The sequence below is a fragment of the Anser cygnoides genome, chromosome 12 (genome assembly GCF_040182565.1).
Source record: "Anser cygnoides isolate HZ-2024a breed goose chromosome 12, Taihu_goose_T2T_genome, whole genome shotgun sequence".
NCBI classification, from domain to species: domain Eukaryota; kingdom Metazoa; phylum Chordata; class Aves; order Anseriformes; family Anatidae; genus Anser; species Anser cygnoides.
Genome location: NC_089884.1, coordinates 1688831 through 1712801, shown reverse-complemented (window position 1 = coordinate 1712801; position 23971 = coordinate 1688831). Strand labels below are relative to the sequence as shown.

The 23971-nt window shown below is 54.7% G+C and overlaps 1 protein-coding gene across 4 annotated transcripts in view; it reads left to right on the top strand.

Moving 5' to 3' along the window:
- ACSF3 (acyl-CoA synthetase family member 3) overlaps positions 1–23971 on the top strand; it is a 58207-nt gene that overhangs the window by 1386 nt on the left and 32850 nt on the right. For 3 of the 4 annotated variants that reach the window (XR_010834377.1, XM_067004260.1, XM_067004263.1), the window contains exons 2-6: positions 1697–2428; positions 3831–3986; positions 13684–13838; positions 14330–14475; positions 20130–20242. Coding sequence is in view for 3 of the 4 variants with exons in the window: in XM_067004260.1 (XP_066860361.1) it covers positions 1727–2428; positions 3831–3986; positions 13684–13838; positions 14330–14475; positions 20130–20242 (1272 nt within the window). In the remaining variant the exon portion in view is untranslated. Of the gene's footprint in view, positions 1–79; positions 418–1696; positions 2429–3830; positions 3987–13683; positions 13839–14329; positions 14476–20129; positions 20243–23971 lie in introns of those variants that run through there. The other variant, XM_067004261.1, reaches the window with a different exon arrangement.

Genomic DNA, 23971 nt, shown 5'->3' with positions numbered 1-23971 from the left:
GAAATTGAGGTTGATATGCAAAAGAAAATACGTGCAGAGCAGTTTCCGATGGGAGAAATGCTCTGAACGTGGATGGGAGAGTCTGCGGGTCTCACAGCTACGTCTCTGCACAAGTAAACACTTGTTGCTGTCAGCGGAGGCATCCGAGCAGCCTGAGCTCAGCAAAGCTGCGCCCAGCTCTTCCCTGAGGAGCTGCCAGCTCTCTCAATCCTTTTTGTTTCAGCTCCTCCCCATGGTGGGAAGCTGAGCTGGGAGGCTGTTTGAGTTGAGCCGTTCCACTCACGGATATTTATCAAAATGTTATGAAAATCAAGTCACAATTGCCAGCGTCAAGGAAACGCCACGTACCGTCACCGGGGCGTCCGTGGAAGGAGAAGCTGTCGTCCTTGGCTCTTTCCTCACAGCACCTCTCGAGAGGTATTTCAGTGGTGGAGTTTAATTGTAGCCATCGGACAGACAGTGGAGTAAAACCTCTGCTACAGCCCCGTTTTTCCCCTTCTCTGCTGCCCTGCTGGCGGTGGTGGCAGTCTCTGCATGGCGAAGATGTGTTAGCTAAAACGAATTATTCTGCTTGCTCTGGGTGAGCTCCAGGCCCTGTGCAGAGGGTATTTGGGATTATTCTAAGGTAGCTCCTCGGCCCTCTGTCGCTCAATAGCTTGATGCTATCGTGGGCTTCTCCCTTTGAAAGGGAGGGGATGGTGAAAAGAGAGGCGAGGAGCAGGTTTCTAGCGCTTCTCCCCAGTTACACCATCTCTCACGAGCAGATCGATGCCTCTGCACAAAGGCAGGGCGCACGGCGTTTGTGCCAGCCCGTCATCTTCCTGTAAGGAAGGCCTCTAACGAAAGCTCAGCCTCTAATGGCACCGGTTCTCCTTCCAGTTCCCTTCTGGGGATTACCCCGTTGAGAAACCTTGCTGCGGCGCGGAGGCCAGGCTGGGCGCCTGGGTCGAGCTCTGGCTGGAGCTGGTGCCGCGGCTGAGCTTGTCCCCATGCTCGGCCCGGCTCCGAGTGCCACAAGTCTTGCACTTTTAGCAGCGCGGTGACAAACCTGCAGCTGCCGCTTGCTGGGAACACCAGCTGCGTGGCGAGGGCTCCTGCTGCCCGGGACTTTAACCTCCTGGTTGGTCTGTTGGGTAAGAAAGCTCCCAAGCTGAAGCGGCGTTTGTGATGGATGGGCTGTCAGGTCGCAGGGCCCGAGCGCCTGCCTGTTCCTCGGTGTGCTACTGCGTTTAGGACAGCACATTTCCACTTGCTAGAACTTAGGAGGCTTGGATTTTGTCTCTGGCTCTGTGCTGCTGCGCTTGAGCTGGGCATTGGTTTACTAAAACAATGAAAAGTGCAAACTGAGAGCTGGTTAATCCTGGAATTTAATTTCTTCAAATGTTGGTGAAATTGAGTGAGAACAGCACCTCAAGTAGCCGTTATTCGGTGTCCTGATGTTACTGATTGATGAAAACTCTTTCGTAATTTAAGTTAAATCGTTTCTTGGGGATGTGGAGGCTGCGGAGGGACGGGTCTCTGCCTCCTGCTCCATCTGGGCAGGGCCTAGCACGCTGGGGATACAGCAGGCTGAAGCAGAAGCATTAATAATACAGTGGGTATTATTCAAATGAAGGCTGCCACTTTTCCTCGGTGGGAATAAACCCCTGGGTAATTGCTGCTCATACTTATCTGTTCCTATAATTGCTTTCTGCAGAATCACTTCAAAACAAGCGCTGCTGGCAGGATGCTGGTCTCCCTCCTCTTCCCCCCGGCGAGCTGGCCCGTCCGACGCCTCGGCCGTGACCTGCAGCGGTGCCGCTGGTGGCTGCGTGGGCAGAAGGGGGCTGCCTGTCCCCACCGGGGCCTGCGAACCTCACGGGCAGCCGGCAGCCGTGACGCTGCCCCCGTTTTTGCTAGGGCTTTGAATTTTGGTGATAAAATCGCCATCGTTGACCAACACGGTGAGCACACTTACAGGGACCTTTTCCGCCAGAGCCTGCGCCTGTCGCAGGAGATCTGTAGGGTCCTGGGGTGCTCCAGCAGAGACCTGAAGGAGGAGAGGATCTCATTTCTGTGCCCCAATGATGCCTCGTACGTGGTTGCCCAGTGGGCTTCCTGGATGAGCGGAGGCATAGCAGTGCCCCTTTACAAGAAGCACCCCGTGCAGCAGCTGGAGTACGTGATCCAGGATTCGCAGAGCGCGCTGGTCGTCGCAGCAGAGGAATACGTGGGGAAAATAGCCCCCAGCGCTGAGAAGCTGGGAGTCCCGGTTCTGCCACTTCCTAAGTCTGGTGGCGATGGACCCGCAAGTCACGCGGCGGTGGAAGACGTGCCCTTGGCGTCCTGTGCCTCGTGGAAAGACAGGGGAGCCATGATAATCTACACAAGTGGGACCACGGGAAGACCGAAAGGGGTCCTCAGCACCCATGAGAACGTGCAGGCCGTGGTGAGTGCTGCTTTCTCTCCGCAATGCTCATGCTGAGTTACAGAGGTCTTGGCCCTCACAGGTAATTTGGGGCTGTGAGGCACAAAACACCTGAGTGTGACCTAATTTCTGCACAGGGGCTGTGTCTTCAAAGTCCTTAACGCTTTTGGTGCGAGCACACCCAACTTGGTGTCTGAGGCTCTGACCCCCATGCTGCAGCCAGGGGCAGGTCTCCCTCCTTTCCTGGAAAGCAGAAGGGGTGAGACCTGTTGCAGAAGGACTGCTTTCTTTGCAATTTTCTTTTCTTCCCTGTGACTGGGAAAGTATCTTTGCCCATAATTGGGATATAACTTAGCCCAGCGCAGTACTGCGCGAAGTCTGTGCATTATTTAGCTATATATCCCCAAGGCAAAAAATCCATTAGCTATCCGAGCCAAAAGGAATTAAAAGTTTGAACGAGCCTGCTGACTACCTCACCAGTTTGTTATCGCTGCCTGCAACAGATAGACTCACGCCATTAGGGAAAAAGGGCAGGGAGTATACCGCGCCTCACGGGCACGTCCTCGAGCTCGCGCCGTTCCGGGTGCACAGATACTGCAGCGACGGGCGTGGTAGGAGAGCCTTGATGGATAGAGCCAGCGCTCGGCTATATTGGGCGAAGAATCCGTTCCCTCACAAATATGCTGATCATCTGGGAGGCAGCCGAAGCGATAGCTGGCTGTTGTGCTGCCTCGCGGAGGGGCTGAAACCTTTCCCCCTGCCCTGCGGGAGAGGGTTGGGAATGACATGGCTGAATTCCACCCTTTGAATGCTTTTTTTTATTTTTAGAGAGCTGGAAATAAGCTCTCCAGTTGCTGATGTTGGGCCCTGAAGGACGTTGTTCTACCCAGAAGTGTGAGGCCTAACACTTTAAAATGTTGTTACGAAGGGATAATTATCTAGACATTTAATTTATTGTTATTTTACTAACATGGAGCCTATTTTCTCTTTGAGACACTGATTTCCTGCTCCCACTAGTTATGCCTTACACATGCTAGAAGCGTTATCAGCGTCCAAACCATGTCAACTGAGTTCTGGAAAACTTAGGTTTCTGGTTAATATTTCTGCCATCTTTGGCTGTGCAGCAGCGGGCTAATAATTCTGTGGGTCCTACTTGAGCATTTACGACTCATCTTTCCCAGTAGCAAGGAAGGCCGTTGATGTAAATGAACACATATAATGAAAAGATGCAGAAGCTCTTCCTCTGGTATTCTGTTCGTGGTGGTAATTTTGCTCCTGCTGACCCTAAAGAAGAAATTTCTGTGCCTGTGCCTTGGTCTGGGGTTTCTGCCACCAGCTGCGCACAGGGGATCGAGGGTGTGGATACCCGGGGCTGTGAGAGGCTGTCCTGCCCTGACGCCGGCTTGTGTGTCTTCTTCTGCAGACCACGGGGCTGGTTGAAAAATGGGAGTGGAAGAAGGAGGATGTTATTCTGCACGTGCTGCCTTTGCATCATGTCCACGGGGTGATCAATAAGCTGCTCTGTCCTCTCTGGGTGGGAGCGACATGCATCATGTTACCCGAATTCAGCGCACAGATGGTAAGCCTGGAGGGATTGCGTTGTCTTTGAAATTCAGCAGCAAGACCCCATGCGTTGTGATTAGAGCAACTTTGGATATAAGTTCCTAAACAATTCCAGCCTCTTTAGCTACTGGCTGCGTGCGGTTCACAGACTGTTAAAAGCCGCTTTCAGTTGGATGCTCAGTCTGGGGTAAACGTGCTCTTCCGGAGGTTACAAGTTGTTTGAGTGTGACGTACGTAACGGTAACGCTGCGCTGCCCGTACTCGACGTGGTGGGGGTCTCGGGTCGTGGGTGGGCCCTTCCAGGCACCCGCTGAGAGCCTCAGCACCTGGAATAGGGGTTGTTAATTTTCTAGCACCGAGAAGAAAGGTGGAAATATTGGGTTTTTCCCTTGCGTGTCGGCACCGTGCTGCCTGGAGCTATGCTGTTTGTTGGATATTTCATTTCTAGTAGCTTGCGTTTTCCGTTACAATCTTCTGTCCTCGATGTTTCGTGTTACATCACATGACAGCACGCAGGCTTTAGAATTTCTTGCAGCCCAGGTAAGAGAAATACTAATACTTGTCACTTGCATAGAAATGTTGCTCTTCATCTACAGAGGTACAAGTGTTAACAGATCTGTCAAGTTAGGCTCGGCAATAGAAGTGAGAGTTTGCAAATTGAGCGTTGCTTGCAGCTTTGAAGGAAAGGTGGCAGGAGGGAAACCGTACTTATAAGCACGTCTGCGCTGCGTTCACGGTTGTTTTCCAGCTGAGGCAGGAAACTCCAGGCGTGGTGCTCTGCTTCTCTTCTGTTCCTTGCCCACGGTGGCGGATAGCTGAGCTGAAGAGAGGATGAAGTGGGACTAGAAACAGGGCAGCCAACGGTGAAGGAGAACAGCTTTTAGAGCTGCTGGCCCCTGGGATCTGGCGCTGCTGACCTGTGTCTCCCGGTGCTGGTGGTGGTGAGAGACGCTGGAGCTGGCCGTTTGCTCCGAGCTGAGCAGTGTCACAGGTGAGCAGTTGGGTTTTCAGGTGCTGGGGCCACCTCGCAGCAGAAAGGAAGCCTTTGTTGGTACAGAACTCCCTGGGAAAGCGAGAAGGGCTTGTGAGGCCTGTGCTTTGTGACTGAGCAGGCTGCTTTACCTGTTCGTGCTTATTCACGTGCCAGGCAGCCTGGTCACGCCAAAGGGACAAAGTGCAGGGACAAAGTGCAAGTGCGAAGGATACACCCAGAAGCCTTTGATGCTGCTGCTCTACGGGCTCTGATCTGAGCGACTGCAGGGCCACGTGATTCTTGGTTGCTTATTTCTGCCTCTCAGAGAAGCAACCACAGAAAGGGCATGCTTCCCTTCTTGTTTCAAGATGGCCCTGACACCTGAAAACCCCACTGCTGGCTGAGCACCGCTCCTTCTGAGGGGAGCAGCCCCAGGATCCCAGAGGGGCAGCTCTGCACTCACATTTCTAGAGAAGGAGGAGGAGGGCAGCAAGGTCTCCCGGCAGCCCCGGCCAGTGCTCTCTCTTTGATAATCACTGCCGCATTTACCTTCCCCCATCTTTAGGGTGTCAGCCCAAGAAGTGCTGTCCGTGCTCGCAGCCCAGGGTGCAGCAGGGACGTGTGTGTGCCCCTCCAAAAGCAGGGCTCAGAGCCTTGTCCAGCCCCGGTGATGCTAGGAGGCAGCTGGGGTGGTGGCAGAGGAGCGTGCCGATAGCCTGGAAGCAAAGCCAAGCCCTCTGGAGGGCGCGTTTCTCCACGTCCTGGTGCCACCGGTGATGGATTGTCCCTTCTACCCTTGTGTTTTTCTCTGCTCTCTCCCCGACATCTGCAAATCAATGAGCTGACGTTGAAGGATGGGTTCAGGTGCCGGGGAGCGGGATGCCCGCCTGCCGCCTCTGGTCGAAGCATCTCCGCCGGACTCACGGCCAAGGGCGAGCGAGGACAGAGCTGGAGGGTGCCCGGCTGGCCCTGGGGGACGAACTCGGGCAGGGAGGCCGCAGGGTAAGCGCCCCTGCCGCAGCGACGGCGACTGAGCGCCGTGCCGAGGGCTCTCGGGTGCGTTCGGGCTCCGAAGGACGTCATTTGCTTTTCTATTTTTTTTATTCCCTTTATTTTTCCGAGGGCCTCCCCTGGGAGCCGAAAGTGGTTTGATCGACACTACAAAGAAAGCACACGAGGGTAAATAAGGCTTTCTTGTGGAGTTTAATGCAAGCTGCCTTTCAGTTCCAGTCTATTTTCACCAGCTGTTTACAAAATGCCCTTTGCTGCCGAAATCAGCTTTCAGAAAGGCAGCGGAGTTTCAGTGGAGGATTTTGCAAAAGGAGCCCGAGTTTTGCTGTGTGCTTTTTCTCTTCGTTGCACCTTGAGAAAGCAGCCAATTATAGTGTGATATAAAGAAACCCGAATGGCAGCTAAAACACTTGACAGGCTGATCAAAACAAGGCTAGGAACTTACTCTCAACCTGCTGCAGACATATTTAGCCTTGAGTGATACTGGCATGGGTTCAAGAGAAACCGCAGCAGCATGCCCAATGTGTGTTTGGTTTCTAATCACTAACACTTCATTATACAAAATAAATACTTTATTATTACAGTGTTTATTAAATTACATAATTTGTGGCGTGCCTTATAGTCAGATACAGATGCCAGTCTGGTTTCGGTGGTGGTAACAGTGCTCTTTTTTTTCTCAGTTGGAAGGCATTGCGAGCCCCGGACCACGGCTTGTTTGTCGTTCCCTGCAGCGCAGTGTTAGGAGGTGGCATCTTGCAGGCCCTCCCGGCTGCTTTTGGGAGCCGTCCAAGGAAAGGTTAAAAAGCAAGACTGCAGAATAACCCCCGTGTCCTGACCAGCAGCCGCTCTCGTACTAAAGCAGCACCTGATGTCCAAGGCTGCATGCGAGCTATGGCTGAGGCCACGAGGGCTCATTAAAGTGTATTGAGATGCCTCAAGCGTGAAAGTTGCTGCATAAAATCAGATTCTTTTTATTAAATGAGGACATCCATTACTTTGCACTAGCTACTATACATGTTATAATTCACTTTATAGCACCATCTGTTAGGACTGTCTTGCTTAAGCTTTTTGTAGCATCTTTTTATTGTAAGTTATTAAAAAATACGGCGGCATCTATTAATCATTTATTAATAAAGGGCTTATAAACGGACCCTTAATTTCCAGCAGTTTCGTACGTGGTGCGCAAGTCCTCTGGTGCTGCTCGGGCTGCAGCGTGCCTCTGCTGGGTGCCCCCTGGGGCCGTGGGAGCAGCACCCAGTGCTCCCGGAGTGTGTCTGCTGCTCGGAAAGGGCAGCCCCGACCCCAAAATCACACAAAACCACAGAGCACGGCCACGTCCCTGCTGCTGTGGGCACGTGGACTGGCAGCAGGCAGGAGAGCGGCGTCTGAGAGCTCGTTCCTCCCCGCAGCTGTGTGGGGCAGAGGCAGCTCTGATGTTATTTTTGTTTTCGGCAAAGCGTGAGAACCGGGAGGGCAGAAATGTGCTTTGAAGGCAGAGCTGCAGCCTGAGCGGCCCTAAATGGTCCTCGCTCCCATCAGAACTGGCTTCCAGGCTGAGTTTGCTTCTCCAGCTGCACTGTGCTGTTTGCAGGCAGCCGGCATTTCCCACTTCGAAACGCCTGCCTCGTTTGTCTTATGCAGGGCTAGAAAATTTAAAGACACTGATTTTTATTTTGTTTTTTTGTGCGTTTAAACTGGTGGCCAGAGGAGGAGGGAGGCTACTGATGTCTGTGCTTAAGGAACGGGTGCTCCATGAGCCCGCTGCCCACTGGGCAGCAGAGGAGGCCCCTGAGCACTCAGTCTTCCTTGGAGGCCTCTCTGCACTCGGGGTTTGCACCCGGCAGGCACCAGAGCACCCATCCCCCAGAGATCCCCCCTCTCCCTTTCCCATACCAATTCAATACCAGCTGCGAAGGCTCAGCACCCCCGTGGCACGACCAGTGCTCGATGGAAATACCACGGAGTCTGGGGAGGCAAACCTGGGGAAGGCAGGCGCCCTGCAGTCGGGAGCCTCTCGGGGAGAGATGCGAGGTCAGCAGCTGCTCTGCAGGATCCGTCCCGGGGCTGGACAAGGGGAACGGCTTCTCTTCGCCTTGGACCACCTCTGGTCCTGCCTGGGCTGCCCAAGGGACAGACGTTCAGCTGAGAAAGGCGGTCAGCAATTGGTGCTGAACACGGGTTCGGCTCCTGGCAGCTCTTTCAGCCTTTGGTGTAGGAGTAGAATAAAAATCTTCAAAGCCACGACGGAAAAAAGCCTACTCCAGCGAGCTCCTACAAACCTAAGCTCGGCGCGACCTCGTGGTGGTGCGCGCTGCCCGTTGGGCTCTGCTGGGCAGGTTCTGAGCTGCGCTGTGCCTCCTCCAATTCCCTGTGAATTGGGTTTGGGGCCGCGTCCCCCGCGGCACGTTCACATGTGGCAGGTCCCGCACGTGGTGGAAGGCTGCTGCAGCCCCAAAGCCCTGAGGCTTCGCGTTGTGTGCGGGGTCGCTGGAGCACTGGAGGGTTACGCCCTGTCTCGGACACCTGCAGACTTCCTCCTGAAGCCCAGCGGGCTGGTACATCTGTGAGCAGAGCGCTGCCCCCCTAGCTGCTGTTATCCGTGCCGACCAGATTAGGGGAAGCCTCCCTGGGCTGCGCGGGGACATCCTGCAGGGAGAAGCACACACCGCAGCGCTGAGCCTCTCCCCCGGATCTGTCACTTCTGCAAGCATCAGCCCTTCTGAGTTTATTTTTAAAATAAAGGCAACTCCGAGCACAGGACGCCCGTCTCCAGTACCCAAGCACCGAAAAGGTGGTGCTCTCGGTGCGCTGGGGGGTTGCGCGTCCCCTCCCGTTCCAGCTGGAGAAAGGCAATTGTCTTTTCATCCATTAATCGGAGGCTTCAGAGGAGTAATTTTATTGCAGACTCAAAGAGGAGTCGGAGGAGGGAGGAGCAGGTCACTAGCGAACGGATTATGTTTGATCGCTTCTCGCAGACCTGGCTTTAAAAAGTTATAGTTTTTCTTCACGTCTCCCCAGATCTGCCGTCTGGCCTCAGCATCTGTTACGGAGTAATGTCTTTTGATGTGTGTGGGGAAAAATAAAAAATGGAACCAGAGCCTGTCATATTTGCTTATATTGCTGGGTCCCAGGGAAAGCACTTGCTCCTCTCAGTATGCCCACAGCGTGGTGAGGGTTTAAAAGCTTCAGACTGGAATGCAGAGGGGCCATCAAGCCGCACTGATGAATAAATGATTAAAACCAGCGTCATGCAGAGCGCAAACAGTTCGGGGTTATAACAAACGGGAGCTGAAGCCGCCGAGGGCCCGGTTTCCCTTTGAAGAGAGGAACGTTTCCCGTTCTGCACGTTGCTCGCGCACGGCCCGGCGCAGAGCTCCCACCGCTGCTCTCCGGGCTTCTGCCGCATCCGCCTGCCCTCCGCTGGGGGGAAAGCGGGGCCAGACGCGGGTGCGCAGCCCTGCCGGCCCTTCCCCGTGCCCCTGCAGGCTCGGGGGGAGCTCTCTGCCCCCGGCATGGGGCGCGGGGTCCCGTGGGTACGGCTGTGGGCTGGCGGCAGCCCTGCCTCGCGGGCGGCGCTACCCGCGCGCCACGGATCGATGCGGAGCACCGAGCCATCTCCCAGCTCAAAAGGGAGGTACAGGGGCGATTTAACCTTGCATTAGGGGTATTGTTACTCCTGAAAAGGTTTAAAAAAAAAATCCGATAACAACTGAAAATGATACCCTCGTTTTATAGAAGAGGCGCTGCTGTATGTGTCAATAGAGGTAGCGGCACACGTTGTCTGTTATCTGCGTGGGGTTGATGGGAAAATCCATGCTGATAGTCACTTTCTTTTCAGCTTTTAGGCATTTCTGCGTGCATCTCTGCCAGCTGCTTCTGGAGCCCTGTACCAGGCGAAGGCTGGCTGGATTTAGCACACATTTTATGGTCATTGCCACCTTTCTTTTGCGTTAGAAGGTGCCCAGGTACTGACAGATTTGGTGCTTTCCGGCTAGTTTGTCATTGCACATTTCCCTCTGAAGGCAAGGGCTCTGTAAAGGAAGAAAAAATTATTTTCTTCCTTTTCTACCCTGCGTTTGCGTCTCGTCCTTCAGGTGGTGGTAGCAGATCTGGATGCAGGTTTGGAAGGCTGCTGTAGGGATCTCTTGGAGCAGCAGCTTGCCTGCTCCTCCGGCCTCACTCACCATCATGCCATCTGTGTGCTGCAAGAAATACGTGGGAAAATCTTGCAGCTTCGCCTCACTGGGATTGTTTTGTACCCGCTGGTGTCATTTTCTCTTTTTTTTTTTTTTCTTTTTTTCTTTTTTTTGTTTTTTCATTTACTGATGGCAAAATCCCGCTGGCCGGCCCATGGAATTACCCAGATATGCTTTCGTGCAGTGGGAGGGGAGGAAAATCAGGAATGTCAGGAGGCTCTTGGGAACAGAAGGTCCTCTGCTTCTCTGCTGGCTCAGGCAGCCCTGACCTGTGAGCCAACCCTGCTGTGTGCCTGCCTTGGGCTTTTGCTGCTGTTACTGCTGATAGAGAACTAGGCCCCTTCTTGCAGTTAGAAACAGTTTGTTTCTAGCCCTTGTTGACTGTAAAAAGAGTTCTGGTCTGCTCCTCACCATCCCCTGAATGTCTTCCTTCTGAAGACCGGTGCTTCCTTTGTACATCGGGCTCTCCTGATGATTTTGAAGGGTCAGCATTAGGCCAGAGGACTCTGCCAAGCTGCAGCCCCGGTCCCAGCCCCGCTGAGCTGTGCCCGGTCCCAGGCTGGTGGGCGTCCACCTGGAGCTGGCATTTCTGAGCTCCCTGCCGGCAGGCAGAGCAGAGAGCATCAGGTGAGCGAAATAAAACGGAGCGATGGGCTGCCAATATCCCGTCCGCAGGTAATGGATGTGGTGACAGTGACGCGTAGGATAACAGAGAGGGAGAGATTGATCGCGCTGCTCCAAACCTGACAGCGTCGGGGGATGCCGCGTGCGGGAAGGGCAGCGCTGGCCTCTCGCTGGAGGCCGCCCAAGTCCCAGGCTTGATTGATTAGTCCCAGGTAACGAGGCTTTCCCAGATCCTTCCCTTAAACCGTGAAGTTATAGTTATAAAACAGAAATAGCTGTTTCAGCTGGCTGGGCAGTGACAAGCCCCCTGGACGCCTCTGGGTCTGCGGAGGGCTCGGGGGTGCCAGCTTTGTACCGCGGCGTGGTGATTAGTGCCGTTAAAACACATGCTTGGGATCCAGATTTGGCTGAGCAGCAGCAGAACAGGTGGAGATGTTTGGCTGTCAGCAGATCGCCCCAGCAGTGGCTGGTGGCACGGATCCAAAGGCAGCTGCTTATCCTCAGGAAGGGGCTGTTGCTGGGGCGAGTCGGGCTGACACAGAAGGAGCTGCTCCCATCGCTGGGGGGGGGCGTACAGAGGATTTTATCTGGGGCAGGAGCTGAGCAGATGTGCGAGGACAGGGGGGTTCTGGGGTGCAGGAGAGGTCCGCTGCATTTCGGAGTGATGTTTTTGTGTGTGGTTTTGTTTTTCTTTAAATCCAAACGCATGCGAAAATAATTCTGCTGCGTGGCCAGGCAGCCTGGAAGGCTGCCCGCTCTCCCCACAGCTGCTCTGAGCTTCTGAAGGCAAATCACACGGTGAGGATCCAACAGCCCCAAGCGTCTGTCTCCCTTCAATTCCTTTGGCACGGTCCTGATCCCCGCTTGCCGTCACCTGTCTCTCCCTGCCCGAGGCAAGGCTCTCGGGACCACCAGGGGGAGCGGAGCGGGTCCCCGGGTTCAGCCCCCGGCTTTGGAGACGTCCTTGTCCATGCTGCTGCCTCGGGTGGGAGAAGTACCAGGGGGATTGAAGAGAAAAAACATCTTTGGGGAAAGAGGCTGGAAGGAATATAGCAGGCGTTACATCCTTCTGAGTGCAGCTTTGCCTACTCTGCCTTGCTTTAGGGGATGATTTGGGGAGGTGGGGTATTTTCGAGCCCACTGCCAGCACCAGCCACTCTCAGCTGTTCTCACGCCCTGAAACGCGCTGTCTGGCACCATCCCTCTGGGTTCCCAGAGCAAGGAAAGCAGCGGGCCTTGCTGCTGGAGCTCAGGACCACAGCCCATGGTGCTCTGCACTGAAGAGCCCACAGCTCCCAGCTCAGCCCCATTGCAGAGTGCTGCAGCGTCAGGGCACGGCTGTGGCAATGCGTCTCCAACAGGGAGTGCAGTGTTCCCCTCTGGGCATGTCACCCCATCAATCTGGGCAAACTGCATCCCTCTTCTGCTTTCCCTGATGCTAGGTGGGGTTTACACCGCTCGTGTCCCAGCTCCTGGGGCTCTGGAAGGGGCTGGAGGTGCCCTTAGGTCATGGCCCTTGGAGCCTGGTGGGTTCCCAACCCGTGCGTTTGGTCCCGTCGGGGGCTGGCTGGGCTGGGAGGCAGCAGGCGCTCCCCTCTTGGGTGGGATGGTGCCTTTGTTGGATGTGTCCTGCTGTATTAAGAATAACACCGTGGTGCTGGCGGCTTTCTGCAGGAGCTGATTGTTCTGAAGCAGCCAAGTGAGAGACGACGGGGAGAGAGGGCGCGCGGGGAGAGGAGGCGCCGGCGCGGTGGAGTAGAAAGCGATGAAATGGAGCCCGAGCGAGCAGGACGGAGGGGAAAGGGGCAGAGCGCACCAGCAGCCAGGGTGACAGCATGAAGGAGAAGCGCTTGTTCACCTTCAATCAATTCAGGCTTTTTTCCACCGCCGCACGCGCCTGTGTGCAGCTGAGCGTGCGCCGGGAGGGAGGGGAGAGGCGGCCGCGGTGTCAGGAGCGGTTAGGAAATACATTTGTCACCAGCGGGGCAGGAGCGGGGAGAAGGGAGCGAGGCAGCCTGCACCGAGGCTGAGCGGGCCGTAGCCTTTTATTTATTGATGGCTTCGCAGCGTTCCTGTCCTGGGCAGAGCTTACCTAGGGGGAAGAGTGACGGTGTGTGGAAGAAACGGGCCTAATTGCAATATTTATGCCCGCTCCCCGCTGCTGACTGCTCCCAGGTGGAGCTGCTCAGCCAGCGCAGGGGCCAGGGGTCGCTGGCTCGTCATTCCTCTCCAGCAGAGCCGGCTCCTGGAATTTGACCCAGTTTATGGTTCCTGCAGGTTAACGGGAGCTGTAGCTGGAGAACTTTGGTCCTACAGGGACCGTTCCTTTTGGCACCAGTGCGGTCAGTGGGGCAGCCACTGGGTCTTACCTGCGGCTGCTGACGGCTGAGCTGAGCTCAGCGGGGGCACATCTCCTGCACCCCATCACCAGGAGAAGACCATTTCCACTGGAGTCTCAAGTCCACTGGGGAGGGACTCTATCAGGGGGTGTAGTGATAGGACAAGGAGTATGGCTTTAGATGAAAGAGGGGCGGTTTAGATTGGATACAAGGAAGGAATGAGGGGCACGCCGAGGGTTGGGACCTCTTGTTGTGGATGTGGGTGAGGTGCCTGGCACAGATGTTTGTAATTGCCAGAATCCCTCGGCAGCACCCTGGGTCAGAGGTTTGGCTGTTTCTGACCAGCCCGGGGTGGCTTTGCTGTGAACAAGTCTGTTGCATTCCTGTATTTCAGTTTCCCTTTGCACCGTAAAGGAGTCGTGGAGGGGGCGCAGTGGATTGCTTGCAGAGCCCCTGCCTGTGAACTTCTTCAAAGGCACTGAGGAGTTGGTGCTGACGGTGCTGACCATCACTTCCCTCTGCATTTTATATCGAGGTGCATTTTTATGTATGTCTTTGCTTCCTTTCTAGGTTTGGAAGAAGTTCCTCAGCTCCCAAGCTCCCCGTGTCAACGTCTTCATGGCAGTGCCCACCATCTATGCAAAGCTGATAGAATATTACGACAAGCATTTCTCTCAGCCCCAGGTCCAGGACTTTGTGCGTGCCTTTTGCCGGGAGAACATCAGGTAGGTGAGCGCTGCCCCTCTGCACCAGGCGGGGGCTGCTGGTGGCTGTCGTACCAGGGGATCTGCAAGTTTTCTTTTTGGCTTTACCTCTCCGCACTTCCAGGCAGGTTGGAGTGCTTTAGTGTCTCCCTGACAAGAATGGGGGTGACATTATTTAATTACGAGCCACTCTTGCATGATAAAGCCAGAAGGGGTCTGCATGCTTATTGTATGTGTCACCCTACATAACACAAAAGTAAGGACTTCATCCCGCAAACCAAGCTTGTGCTGCAGCATCTCTTTTAAGAGTCAGTCCCATCTAAATTTAAAATCCGTATCAGACAGAGAATCTTCTATATGTGGGGAATAGCTTGGTACTGGTTAAAGGCTTTGGGAACTTGTGTCTTAAGGTTTTATGTAGGAGCGTTCTTCATGTAGCCTTGTGTTCGAATGCAAATTCCCTGGAGCAAAGTTCATCTTGGATGCTTTCTTATGTGGTGTTTCTTGTGCAGGTTGATGGTGTCAGGCTCTGCAGCCCTGCCTGTGCCTGTCCTGGAGAAGTGGAAGAGCATCACTGGGCACACGCTGCTGGAGAGGTATGGGATGACGGAGATTGGGATGGCGCTTTCTAACCCTTTGCATGGAGCCCGTGTCCCAGGTAGGAGTCTCAAGAGGGTGACTCTGTTTAGAGGTGTTTTGCTGTGAATTATTCACCACTTGTCGTAATTCGGGAGTGGGCTATGGTTTGAACAGTGGTGCTGGTAGAGGAGCTGGCATTGGGAAGCCAGGAGAGGCCATGAGTGTGTGGGAAGCGGCTGGCAGCTTTCCCTGGGATTACTGCCCACGGTGCATTGGCAAAGCTGTGTGTGCAGAGCTCGCAGTGGTGCACATTGCCCAACCAGCCAGGCCAGGTCTGTTCTAGAAGCAGGGTCCATATCGGATGCTTTACGATTTCCAAAGTCTTTGCGAGTTCAAGCACCGTGATGGGTCTGCGTCTTCAGCTTCTGCTTTATGAAGATGTATCTGTGTGGGGTGTTGACACAGGGTTCTCCACAGAGCAGCTCATGTCCTACCAATCAGTACTGAACATTTAAAATAGGATGTCTGCTCACTCTTATTTTAGTGCAAGCTTCTTAACTCTTCAAGAATTAGAAATTGTCACACCTCGTCGTACACTCTGGCTCTGTTCTCTCCTTGTCTTCCCTCACTTCTCCTAGCTACACTTGGTGACTCCTCAATATCTGTAGTTTTATGTAACCTAGAAATAAATTGATCTAAAACATTAAAAATATAAAATGCCCCCACCCTCCCTTTGGTTAAAAACGTGGCCATCTGTCTGCCAAGCAACCCAGCCCACCACTATGCCACCTTCTCCTCCCCACATGCTGTCTGCACACGCATGGCACCATATGCATCGTTTTGGTCTCTCAGGGGACTGTTGTTACCCAGGGACTGTCCTGTGCCCTGTGGCTTCCCTCAGCACCCCTGTCCTGACTGCTTGTGGCGCCTGTGCCCCTGAAGGGATTGCACAGGGGGAGAAGCCACGGCTTCCCCCAGCACTGGCTCTGAACCTGAGAACAGCTTGGGGGCAGCATGAAATACGAACCGTGGTTTACTTCTGCAGAGTGACCGTAATACTGCCACCCTGTCCCAGCCAGTGCTTCCTGCAGGCTGGCGAAGGAAGCAGACAGGAAAACTCGATTCCTACCTGCTCTGTGACCACATGAGCTCTGTGACCGCATGCTGCAGGGTGATGGTGCGGTTTGAGATCATTCGAACGTCCCTGCAGCCTGGTGATGTTTGCTTTTTCTTCATCTTTAGTAGGGGCAACGAGTAGAGGCTCTATAAATTTCCCAGGAGACAAAAGGAGAAAGGAAATAAGCCTGAAGGTAGCATGGGCAAGTCAGAAATGAAGGAAGGGCAGCATTTATTCTGGAGCTGGGTCCGTGTGCTCCCAAGCAGAGCCAGTGCGTAGTCTGTGGCGGTACTGGGTCTGCAGGGGAGCTGGGGGCAAATAACCTGATAAAGCTGTGAGCAGAGAGGCTGGGTATAAAGGCTGCCCTTCCTTCAGAAGGGAGAGAGAAGAATCTGACAAAGGTGTGGATCAGCCAGAGACCTTACAGGCAGAGGGCTATAACTGAATAGGCTTGATTAATTTATTTCAGGAATTGTCAGTTGGGAAGCAGATGGGTGAAGCTGAGGCATAATTTACCGGAGCTGTGAAAAGCTTTTGATATAGTACCCCATTAGAGACTAGGATGTAAGGTCACCAGGTACAGCAGAGTACCCAGTGTGAACGACTCAGCTGAGAAATACAGCAGTCGGCTGGGGACAGCGCCCGGAGCAGGGGGAACAGTGAGCTTACTGCAGAAAAGACCTCAGACAGCACTGAGTGTTATGGGGACAGGTGCTAGGCAGCGGCTGACCGCAGCCCCACACGCTGCCCAAAGCTTTATTTAAAAAAAAATAATGACATAAATGTGGCTAAGCAGCAGAGGACTCCTTGTTTGCAGCAGCCTGGTGGCTGCTCCTCTCCGCCAGCAGCTCGGGAGCTCACCGTGCGAGAGGCACGGTGCTGGTGGAAGCTGGGCCTCAGCAGCCATCGGTGCCTTAAACCATGGCCCAGCTGAAGGTGTCAGCGAGCAGATAATGAGATAGACGGGGCTGACTGTGGGCAACGCCAGAAATTTGTCTCAGAACGATGACGCTGCCTGTCACCGGGTAGCCCAAGGAGTTAACGTGGCTGTGCTCACAGTGCCTGTCCCAGCGGTGATCCATCCCGGCCTGCAGAGGCAGGTCTCGGGGGTAAAGCCCAGGATCCTCACACGGAGCAGAAGCGATCTCTTCTTCACGTCTTCTCATGGTCCTGCTCTGCTGCTTCCTGAGCTCCTGTCTCCGAGGAGGGGTCCGGGGCCTCCTTTGCCCTCTTACACCCGCTCGGTGTGGCTGGGGAAGGGCAGAGGCCTCAGCGCCCGCCTGCGTCCCCACGGGACAACGGCGCACGACCGAAGCGCAGATCTGAAGGAGCAGGGGAGGGTGGGAGCCTTTAATTTCCGAAAGAAGAAAAGATGAAAGATTTGAAAGATAAATGTTTGCTTGTATATGGTTAAAACCCTGCTTAAAATGCCTCTGTTTTCACCAGCTCTCATTCTAATCCCCCTGGTGCTGTTACTGTGAAGGGAGATGAATAATTCATGGGCAGAGAATGCCTCGCTGGGCCTAATCACCACTTTAATTGGAGGTTTAGATCAGAGGCGGCTAATAGCTCCTACAGCGGGGACTCCGTGTATTGTTGACAGTGAGATCGTTGAGTGCCTTATCGTTGGCCTGTTTCAATTCTCCCAGGACACCACCGCACATAACAGCACCGAGGTCCCCCGATACCGAAGGACACAGACCGCAGGGCCAATTAAATTTATCTGCGAAGAGCTGACAACTTTTTTAAACAGAGGAGAACCGGTGGAAGAATAATAGTGTCACTCCTTGCTGACTGCAGCCTGTCGGAGGCCGGCTGAGCTGACACCGTGGGCATGCTGCCAGCATTTCTTAACGTTCGGGAGTGCGCAAATTGGAGAGAGCTGGAAGGGCAGGGGGAGGGCGCGAGAGGAGAAAGCAGGGATTTCTCCCCAGTTCCACCCCTGAGTTGTGGCTGGTGACAAAAGGAAGGCAGTGCTGAGTTCTGACCCCGTTCTGCTTCAGGTCTCAAGAAAGACAGGAGCTCTGGGGCTGTGCCTCTGGGACCTGCTCAGCCAAGCACCGACCTGTTGGAGTCAGCATGGTGTGTATTTTAACGTGTCAGAGGGCTTGAGAAGCTCTAGTCGTTGCCTTTGCACAAATGTTATTAATACTGTCAGGCTCATGTAGCTCTAGTCAATGCTGTGAGCATTTTCAGCCTTTACAGATGTCAATTTCCAAGTTTGTCATTTTTCCTAACTACCGACAAGACTTCTCCAGACAGAACATAAGGAAACAGCTCCCCACAAGGGGCTTATTTTACATGTTGGTTTTACTTTAGCCAAATAAGAAATAAATTGATGGAGCTGTGCTTGTAAATGTGATCCAAAGTGCGGCGTTGTATGGGGGATATGTTGGCTTCTCTGTGGCTTCAGATGTGTTTGAAAGCGTTGGCTGATATTTGATGTTTGATTCTCAAAGACCAAGACCAGAAGCGGTCACTGACCGTTTAGCAGTGCTGCCCATAAATCAGGCCATTGCCTTTCTGCACTGAGGAGGATAGCTGCGTACAGTGAAGAAGTATGCTGCAGGAAGGCATCTATCTGATCGCGATTTGAAGGCTTCCAGAGCTGGCAAACCTGTGGCAGTCTGTGGCAGTTCACTGCGCTGGTTATTGCTCCCCTCCATGCGCCTTGTAAGCCTGATTTCATTTACTTGCCGTGTCTGCCTGCTGTCCCTCGCCGTGTCTTTTAGCTAGGGTTGAGGCTGTCAGCACAAGGTATTTTTCACACTGGAGAAAATGTTCCCATAGAATTCTGGAAGGTGGCTCTGGCAAGCTCGACGTGCAAACATTTGGCTCGTTTTCCATGAATTATAACTTGCTTGGAGTCGTCCTGGAGTCTCATGGCGGGTACCAGACTCTGCTTAAAATACATAAATACCTCTCCACGGCACCTCAGGTGGCACTTGACTCCTGGTGAGAAGAATGTAGCCCACTCTCCCTCCCTGCTCTGCTGCAGTCGCCTGCCTTGGACTTTTGGCAGTGAATCTGGCCGTGCTAGAGCAGCCTGAGTGAGGCTCACGGAAGGAGGAGGACCTGGCCGTCCGTGTTAGCTGACCTACATGCCGAAGGCAATCTCAAGCTGAACAGACACACATCACGGAACTGCCATGTAGCTTCTGTTTATTTCTTGCCAGATTTGCTAATTGTTAGGGTAGTTTCGCTGCAATAAAATCTCACTCCCTCATAGCCCATCTGCTCTTAGCTGATCCTGCAGGGATGCCATAAATCTGGGCTACGACGACACATCTATTTCCATGGCAACTGACCAATGTAGCAAACACTAAACCGTGATGTCAGACACCAGACCTCCGGGGCTTGAACGGGAGAACGAGACCAGGACACGGAAAATGCCCCTTGAGCCCAAATGCCTGAAATGCAGGTAACGAGGGGCAGGCAGTGCCGGGCTCCAGGTCCTGCACGCCCTGCTCTAAGGACTTCCCAACCACGCTGCACTGGGCTGAGCATGCTGCCCGATGGGCAGAGTTAGAAAGCACCACCGGCTGGACGCTCTCCAGGTGGAAAAATTGATCATCTCAAAATAAAGAGCACGCTTCCCAGTTTAACCTGCCCAGCTCTCCCAAGCCACAGGTGGCTCGGTGCTGATGCTCTGTGCCCGGTGCAGGTCTGCACGCTCGCTGGGGCTGAGCTCACAGGGATGAATGCCACGAGCCTCATGCTGCCATGAGCCTCATCCTGCCCCGAGAGCCGCCTCGTGCCACTGAGATGCGGAGTGAAACCCGCTGAGCCAGCAGATGCCCAAGACTCGTGGTTAATGCTGTGCCTGAAGCCCCCTGGCAGACAGAGGTTGCAGGAACAAAGCTGCCCCTTGGGCTGGGTTTTCAGATGCCTACTACGAAGAGCATACATGAAAGCAAGGGTGGGAGCCCTGCAGGCTGCAGGTTTGGGAGCTTGTGGTCGCAGGACTGTTTTGGAGCTTAATAGCAGTTGTTTGTGCCACCGTGTCAGACACCCTGGCTTTGAAAATTGAACCCAGTGGAAGAATGTGGTGGTTTTGATCTCTGCTTTCTTCCTGTGATGTTTTCTATACAGTGTATTGATGTCTCGTAAAACTGAGATAATCCCTTGCAATTCTTATGCTGCTAAGCCTTTGCCTTCTCTGTCAGGTCCAGGCTATAGAGAAGCAGTGAGCCACTGTACTAATCACTGTGGTCTTTCTTTTCGCATCTTTGTGTAAGTTTCATGGTGCTCTTTTTTTTTTTTCTTTTTTCTTTTTTTTTTTTTAAAGACAGCTTCATTACTGAGCTACGAAGCTGTGCTGATGTCTTCAAAGACTGGCCAAGAGAGACTGTTCAGGGCTGGAGACACATTTGTTTTCCTAGGCATTTCCAGCACTGCCTGCTCAGCGAACAAACAGAGTATTGCAGCGCCGTGACATTTGCATGCAGACATACGATGTGATCGAAGCCTTCCTGAAGGGTAACCCCCTGCTAGGAAGTTCTTTCGTGCCAGCGCAGGCTGCAGATGCCATGGATAGAAGAGCAGCTGCTCTTTTGCATCCTTTTTGTTCCCCAGGGGCCGTCCACTGCTTCACTCTTGTTCCGTTTCCTTCACAGGTTCCGTGGGGACCCCGCTGCCAGGGGTGGAGGTGTGCATTGCCACCGAGACTTTGAGGAGTGGTGGTCGCTCCTACACCGTCCATGCTCGGGGAGATGAAGACGGCACACAGGTAGTGCTCAGCTGTGTTCTCTGCTGCTTCGCCTCGTACCACGAAAAGTTGCCTCCTCCCCAGCCTTTGACGCCCCGAGCAGCAGGAGCGGGGCTTGCCCTGCTGTTATCCCAGGAGCTCAGTGGTGCTGTTTTGAATTTTCTCCTTCTTTTATTCCTGTTATGGCTTAGTATTTCCGTGGTACTTCACGAGTGTTGTCCTTACTGCGAAGGTGAACAGCAATCTGAGAGAGTGCTCCAGCTCCCCGCACGGGGTGGGGGGTGAGGGCAATGGTGCGAGGGCGGTGCGTAATGGTGGAAGAAGTTCATACTGTGTCATACCTCCCGTGCAGGAGGGCTCCAAGGCTTAAAGCTCAGTGGCTGAGGGCTGTGAGAGCTGTGGTGTGGACCTGCTCTGGAAGAGGGGTCCCGGTGGAAGAAGGAAGGTGGCAGCAGGGCCGGGGCAGGACGTACGCAGCCCTGCAATAAGCGCGTCCGCGGCCCCGGCCCCGCTCTGGGCATTTCTACATGGTTTGGTACCGATGACATGAAAAATTACCGAATGTCACGTAATGGCTTGCTGGTTCCCCTGTAGGAAATAAACACCTCCCAGCAGCCCGGCCGGCGCAATAAACGCCTGCCGTCTGCTTCAATTATACGACTTTCAGGGCAGGGACCTCTCTCCGTACGCAGGGAGCGCGGTGCACATCTGTGCTCCTCCTGCCCAGATAACAACGAAACTGCCAGCACCGAGCGGGTCCTGGCCGTGGGGGGGGCACAGGGCCGTGCTGCAGGGCAGCCATCCCCGGGGAGCGTGGCAGGGCCGCGGGTACCTGCGGGAGCCGGTGAGGAGCTGAGCGCCCCGCCAAGAGCTCAGCTCTGAGCCGTCTCTTCTCAGCATCCCTGCGGTTCCCGCGAGGAGCTGATCTCGGTGACGGGGTCAGGCACGTTGTCAGGGCAATCTGCGAGGCGTTCACACCTCGCCTGGGCTGCGAGGAACCAGAACCCCCCCCCCCCTCCTTCCTACGAGCGCCTGCGTTTGCCAAGGAAATTATTTGCTTAGCTGTAGCGAGAGCCTCACAAGGTCAGCGCCTTCCCCGCTCGTGTTGGGCTGAGGCTTCAGCCTTCTGCTCCCTCCTGACAACATCACTCAACAGACCTGCCCCGAGCCGCCGGCTCCCCGCTCACACCGCCTTTCCCGTTACGTGCCAGGGACGGCTCTGCTTGCCGTTACGTGCCACCCCTGGGGCACGTCGCCCTCCTGCACAGCGAGGTGCAGGCAGGACCCTGGGGACATCGTGGTGGCGAGGTGGGGAGCGTTTCTGCCCCGCCATCCGGTAACTGCGCGAGCTCGCGGCAGGGGACTGATGCAATTTGCAGAGCTGGTTCCTGGCACGCCCCGAAGATCAATAATCTACTTAGCTGAAAGTTTGCTGGATCTCTTTGTGCCTCTCTTCGTTTTTTTTTTTTCCCCTGTCCCTTGATTAGAGTGCTGGATGCCTCCCACCCACGTGCTCCAGCCCTCCGATCTCCTTGCAGCACCCAGGAGCCCCGTGCTCGCCCACTTCCAGTTCACTCAGGTTTTCTAGGTGCTGCCGTGCCAAATACCTGCTAATTGTTGCTGCACCCCGGGCTGAGAGCAGCTCTCGGGCGTGCGGCGCAGAGCGAGGTCCCCTGGGGAGATGAGATCCCATCCTTCAAGTGCTCGGAGAAGCGTTTCCTCCCCTGCTTCCCCGGGGAGCCGGGAGGTGTGGGAGCGGGCATCGGGGGACAGCAGCAGCTTCGCCTGCTCGGAGCCACCCCAGCTCACTAAGAAGCAGTCCCTAAACACCAAACCTGACCGTGTAGGCTCAGCAGGACGCGTTTAACCCCAGAGCCTAGGTGCAGCAAGGTGTCGGCGCCCCTCTTTACCCACCACCCCGATGCCTTTCATCTTTTTTTCCCCTTAACTTTTTGGAATCCCGGCTCAAGCTCAGGACCTCGCTCTCCCCGTGCCTGGCTCCTGCGCGCAGGAAAGGGTTACAGCTCTCCAGCGCTGAGCGTTTCAGTTTGCTTTGTTCACTGCGATGCATATTTCATACGCTTAGCTTCCCAGCTGGCAGAGGCCTGCAAACCCTGCGAGCTGTTGGGTATTGTCTCTCTCCTTCTTTATTTGTTTGTTTGTTGGCTGGTAGGTTTTTTGGGTTGTCGTTTTTGTTGGATTTTTTTTTTATTTTTTTTTTATTTTTTGCTTTTCCAAATTGCTCGCTCGCACGAAAGCCAAGCCCCAGTCCCTGACAATAGGGGTCTATCAATAGATAAATGGTTTCACAGCTGTATCTGATGCAGTGCTCCAGCCAGGGCTTTTATGGCGAGTAATTTCCTTGCGATGAGGCTGCGAAGGGAGCCGTGCAGGACGTATGGGTTGCAGGAGCTGGCAGCAGGAGGACGCTGCAGCCATGGGCTTTTCTCCCCAACCCCCCCCCCCCCCCCTCCTTCAAGGTTGTAATTATCTCGTTGTTTATCCATATGCAAGCTGTCGTCCTGGACGGGAACCGGCTCTGCTGCGGCCGTTCCTCCCCGCAGCCACCAGCATCTCCCGGCCCCTCCTTCCCGTGCCCCCCGCGTCTCCGCCATCTGCCAGCAGCTCGCTGCCGCTCGCCAGCCCCTCCGTGCCAGCGAGCCGCGGGGCTGCCGGCGTGGGGACAGCCAGCCCCTCGCCCTGTATCGGGGCCAGGGCTCCGAGCCGCTGGGGACCCTCTGGAGGGCAGCTCCACCTCGCTCACAGTCTGCTGAGACCTTCCTAGAACCGGCGGGGGGATGCGTGGTCACCACCGAGCCGCCGGGGGTGTGTGGGGAAAGTCAGGCTTGCTCCAAGGTCTGGGCACCCACGAGGCTCCCATGGGTGCTGTCAGTGTACGTGGGCCAGGTCCCACGGGAGGTGCAGTCACACGTGCACCTCTTGCACAGTTTTTTCCTCCGTCCGTCTCGCCCGTGGGGTGTTTTGAAGCAGCTGGTGTGAGTTGGCTTTTCCCCTGGGCGTAGCATCGCCGTGCTCCCTGGCTGCACTGTGAAATGTTCCCGGCACGTGTGCTGGTCTCTCGACGCTCAGCCTCACCTCCAGCACCCCACCTCCATCTCCCGTCGGGGGCTTGCTGCTGCCCGTGCAGGGTGGGCCGTATGGTGCTGAAGCCTTGCAGGATGCTTGCACCTAGGGTCAAATTGTAGCGCGGGACTTGGGTGAAATTCAGGCTGAGCCACAGGGCGCGCAACGGTGGCTGACGAGGCTGCCTCGGCACCACGGGGGCTTGCAGGACTTCATCCCCCCACCCAGGGCTTTGCCAGTGTCACAAGCCTGGCCCTCAGGTCATGATCTCTGCCACCAGTAACCACCTCCCAGGCAGGCGGCGTGGGGGGGACGTTGTGGAAGGCAGCTGGGATCAGGTCTGCTGCTTTTCCCCCGTCTGGAACCTCAGTCCTCAGGTCATTGGCACAATCCACCTTTGGTAAACACGCACTGCATTTTTCCTGTTTGCTGTTTGCCTCTGCCCTTACTTCTTCCAAAAACTCTTTCCAGAGCCCTCTGAGCGTTGGACACTGCTTGTGTTGTATACTCCAGCTATGATTTCTGTTTCCCCGTGTTCCTCTCATCCCCTCAGTGCCCTGCTTTGTGTCCTGCCCAAGTCATACAAGTCTCTCCGTTTTGTTACCCGGCCTGCTTTCATTACTGCATAAACATTTGAGCTGTTTCTTACTGACCACATCCAGTTCC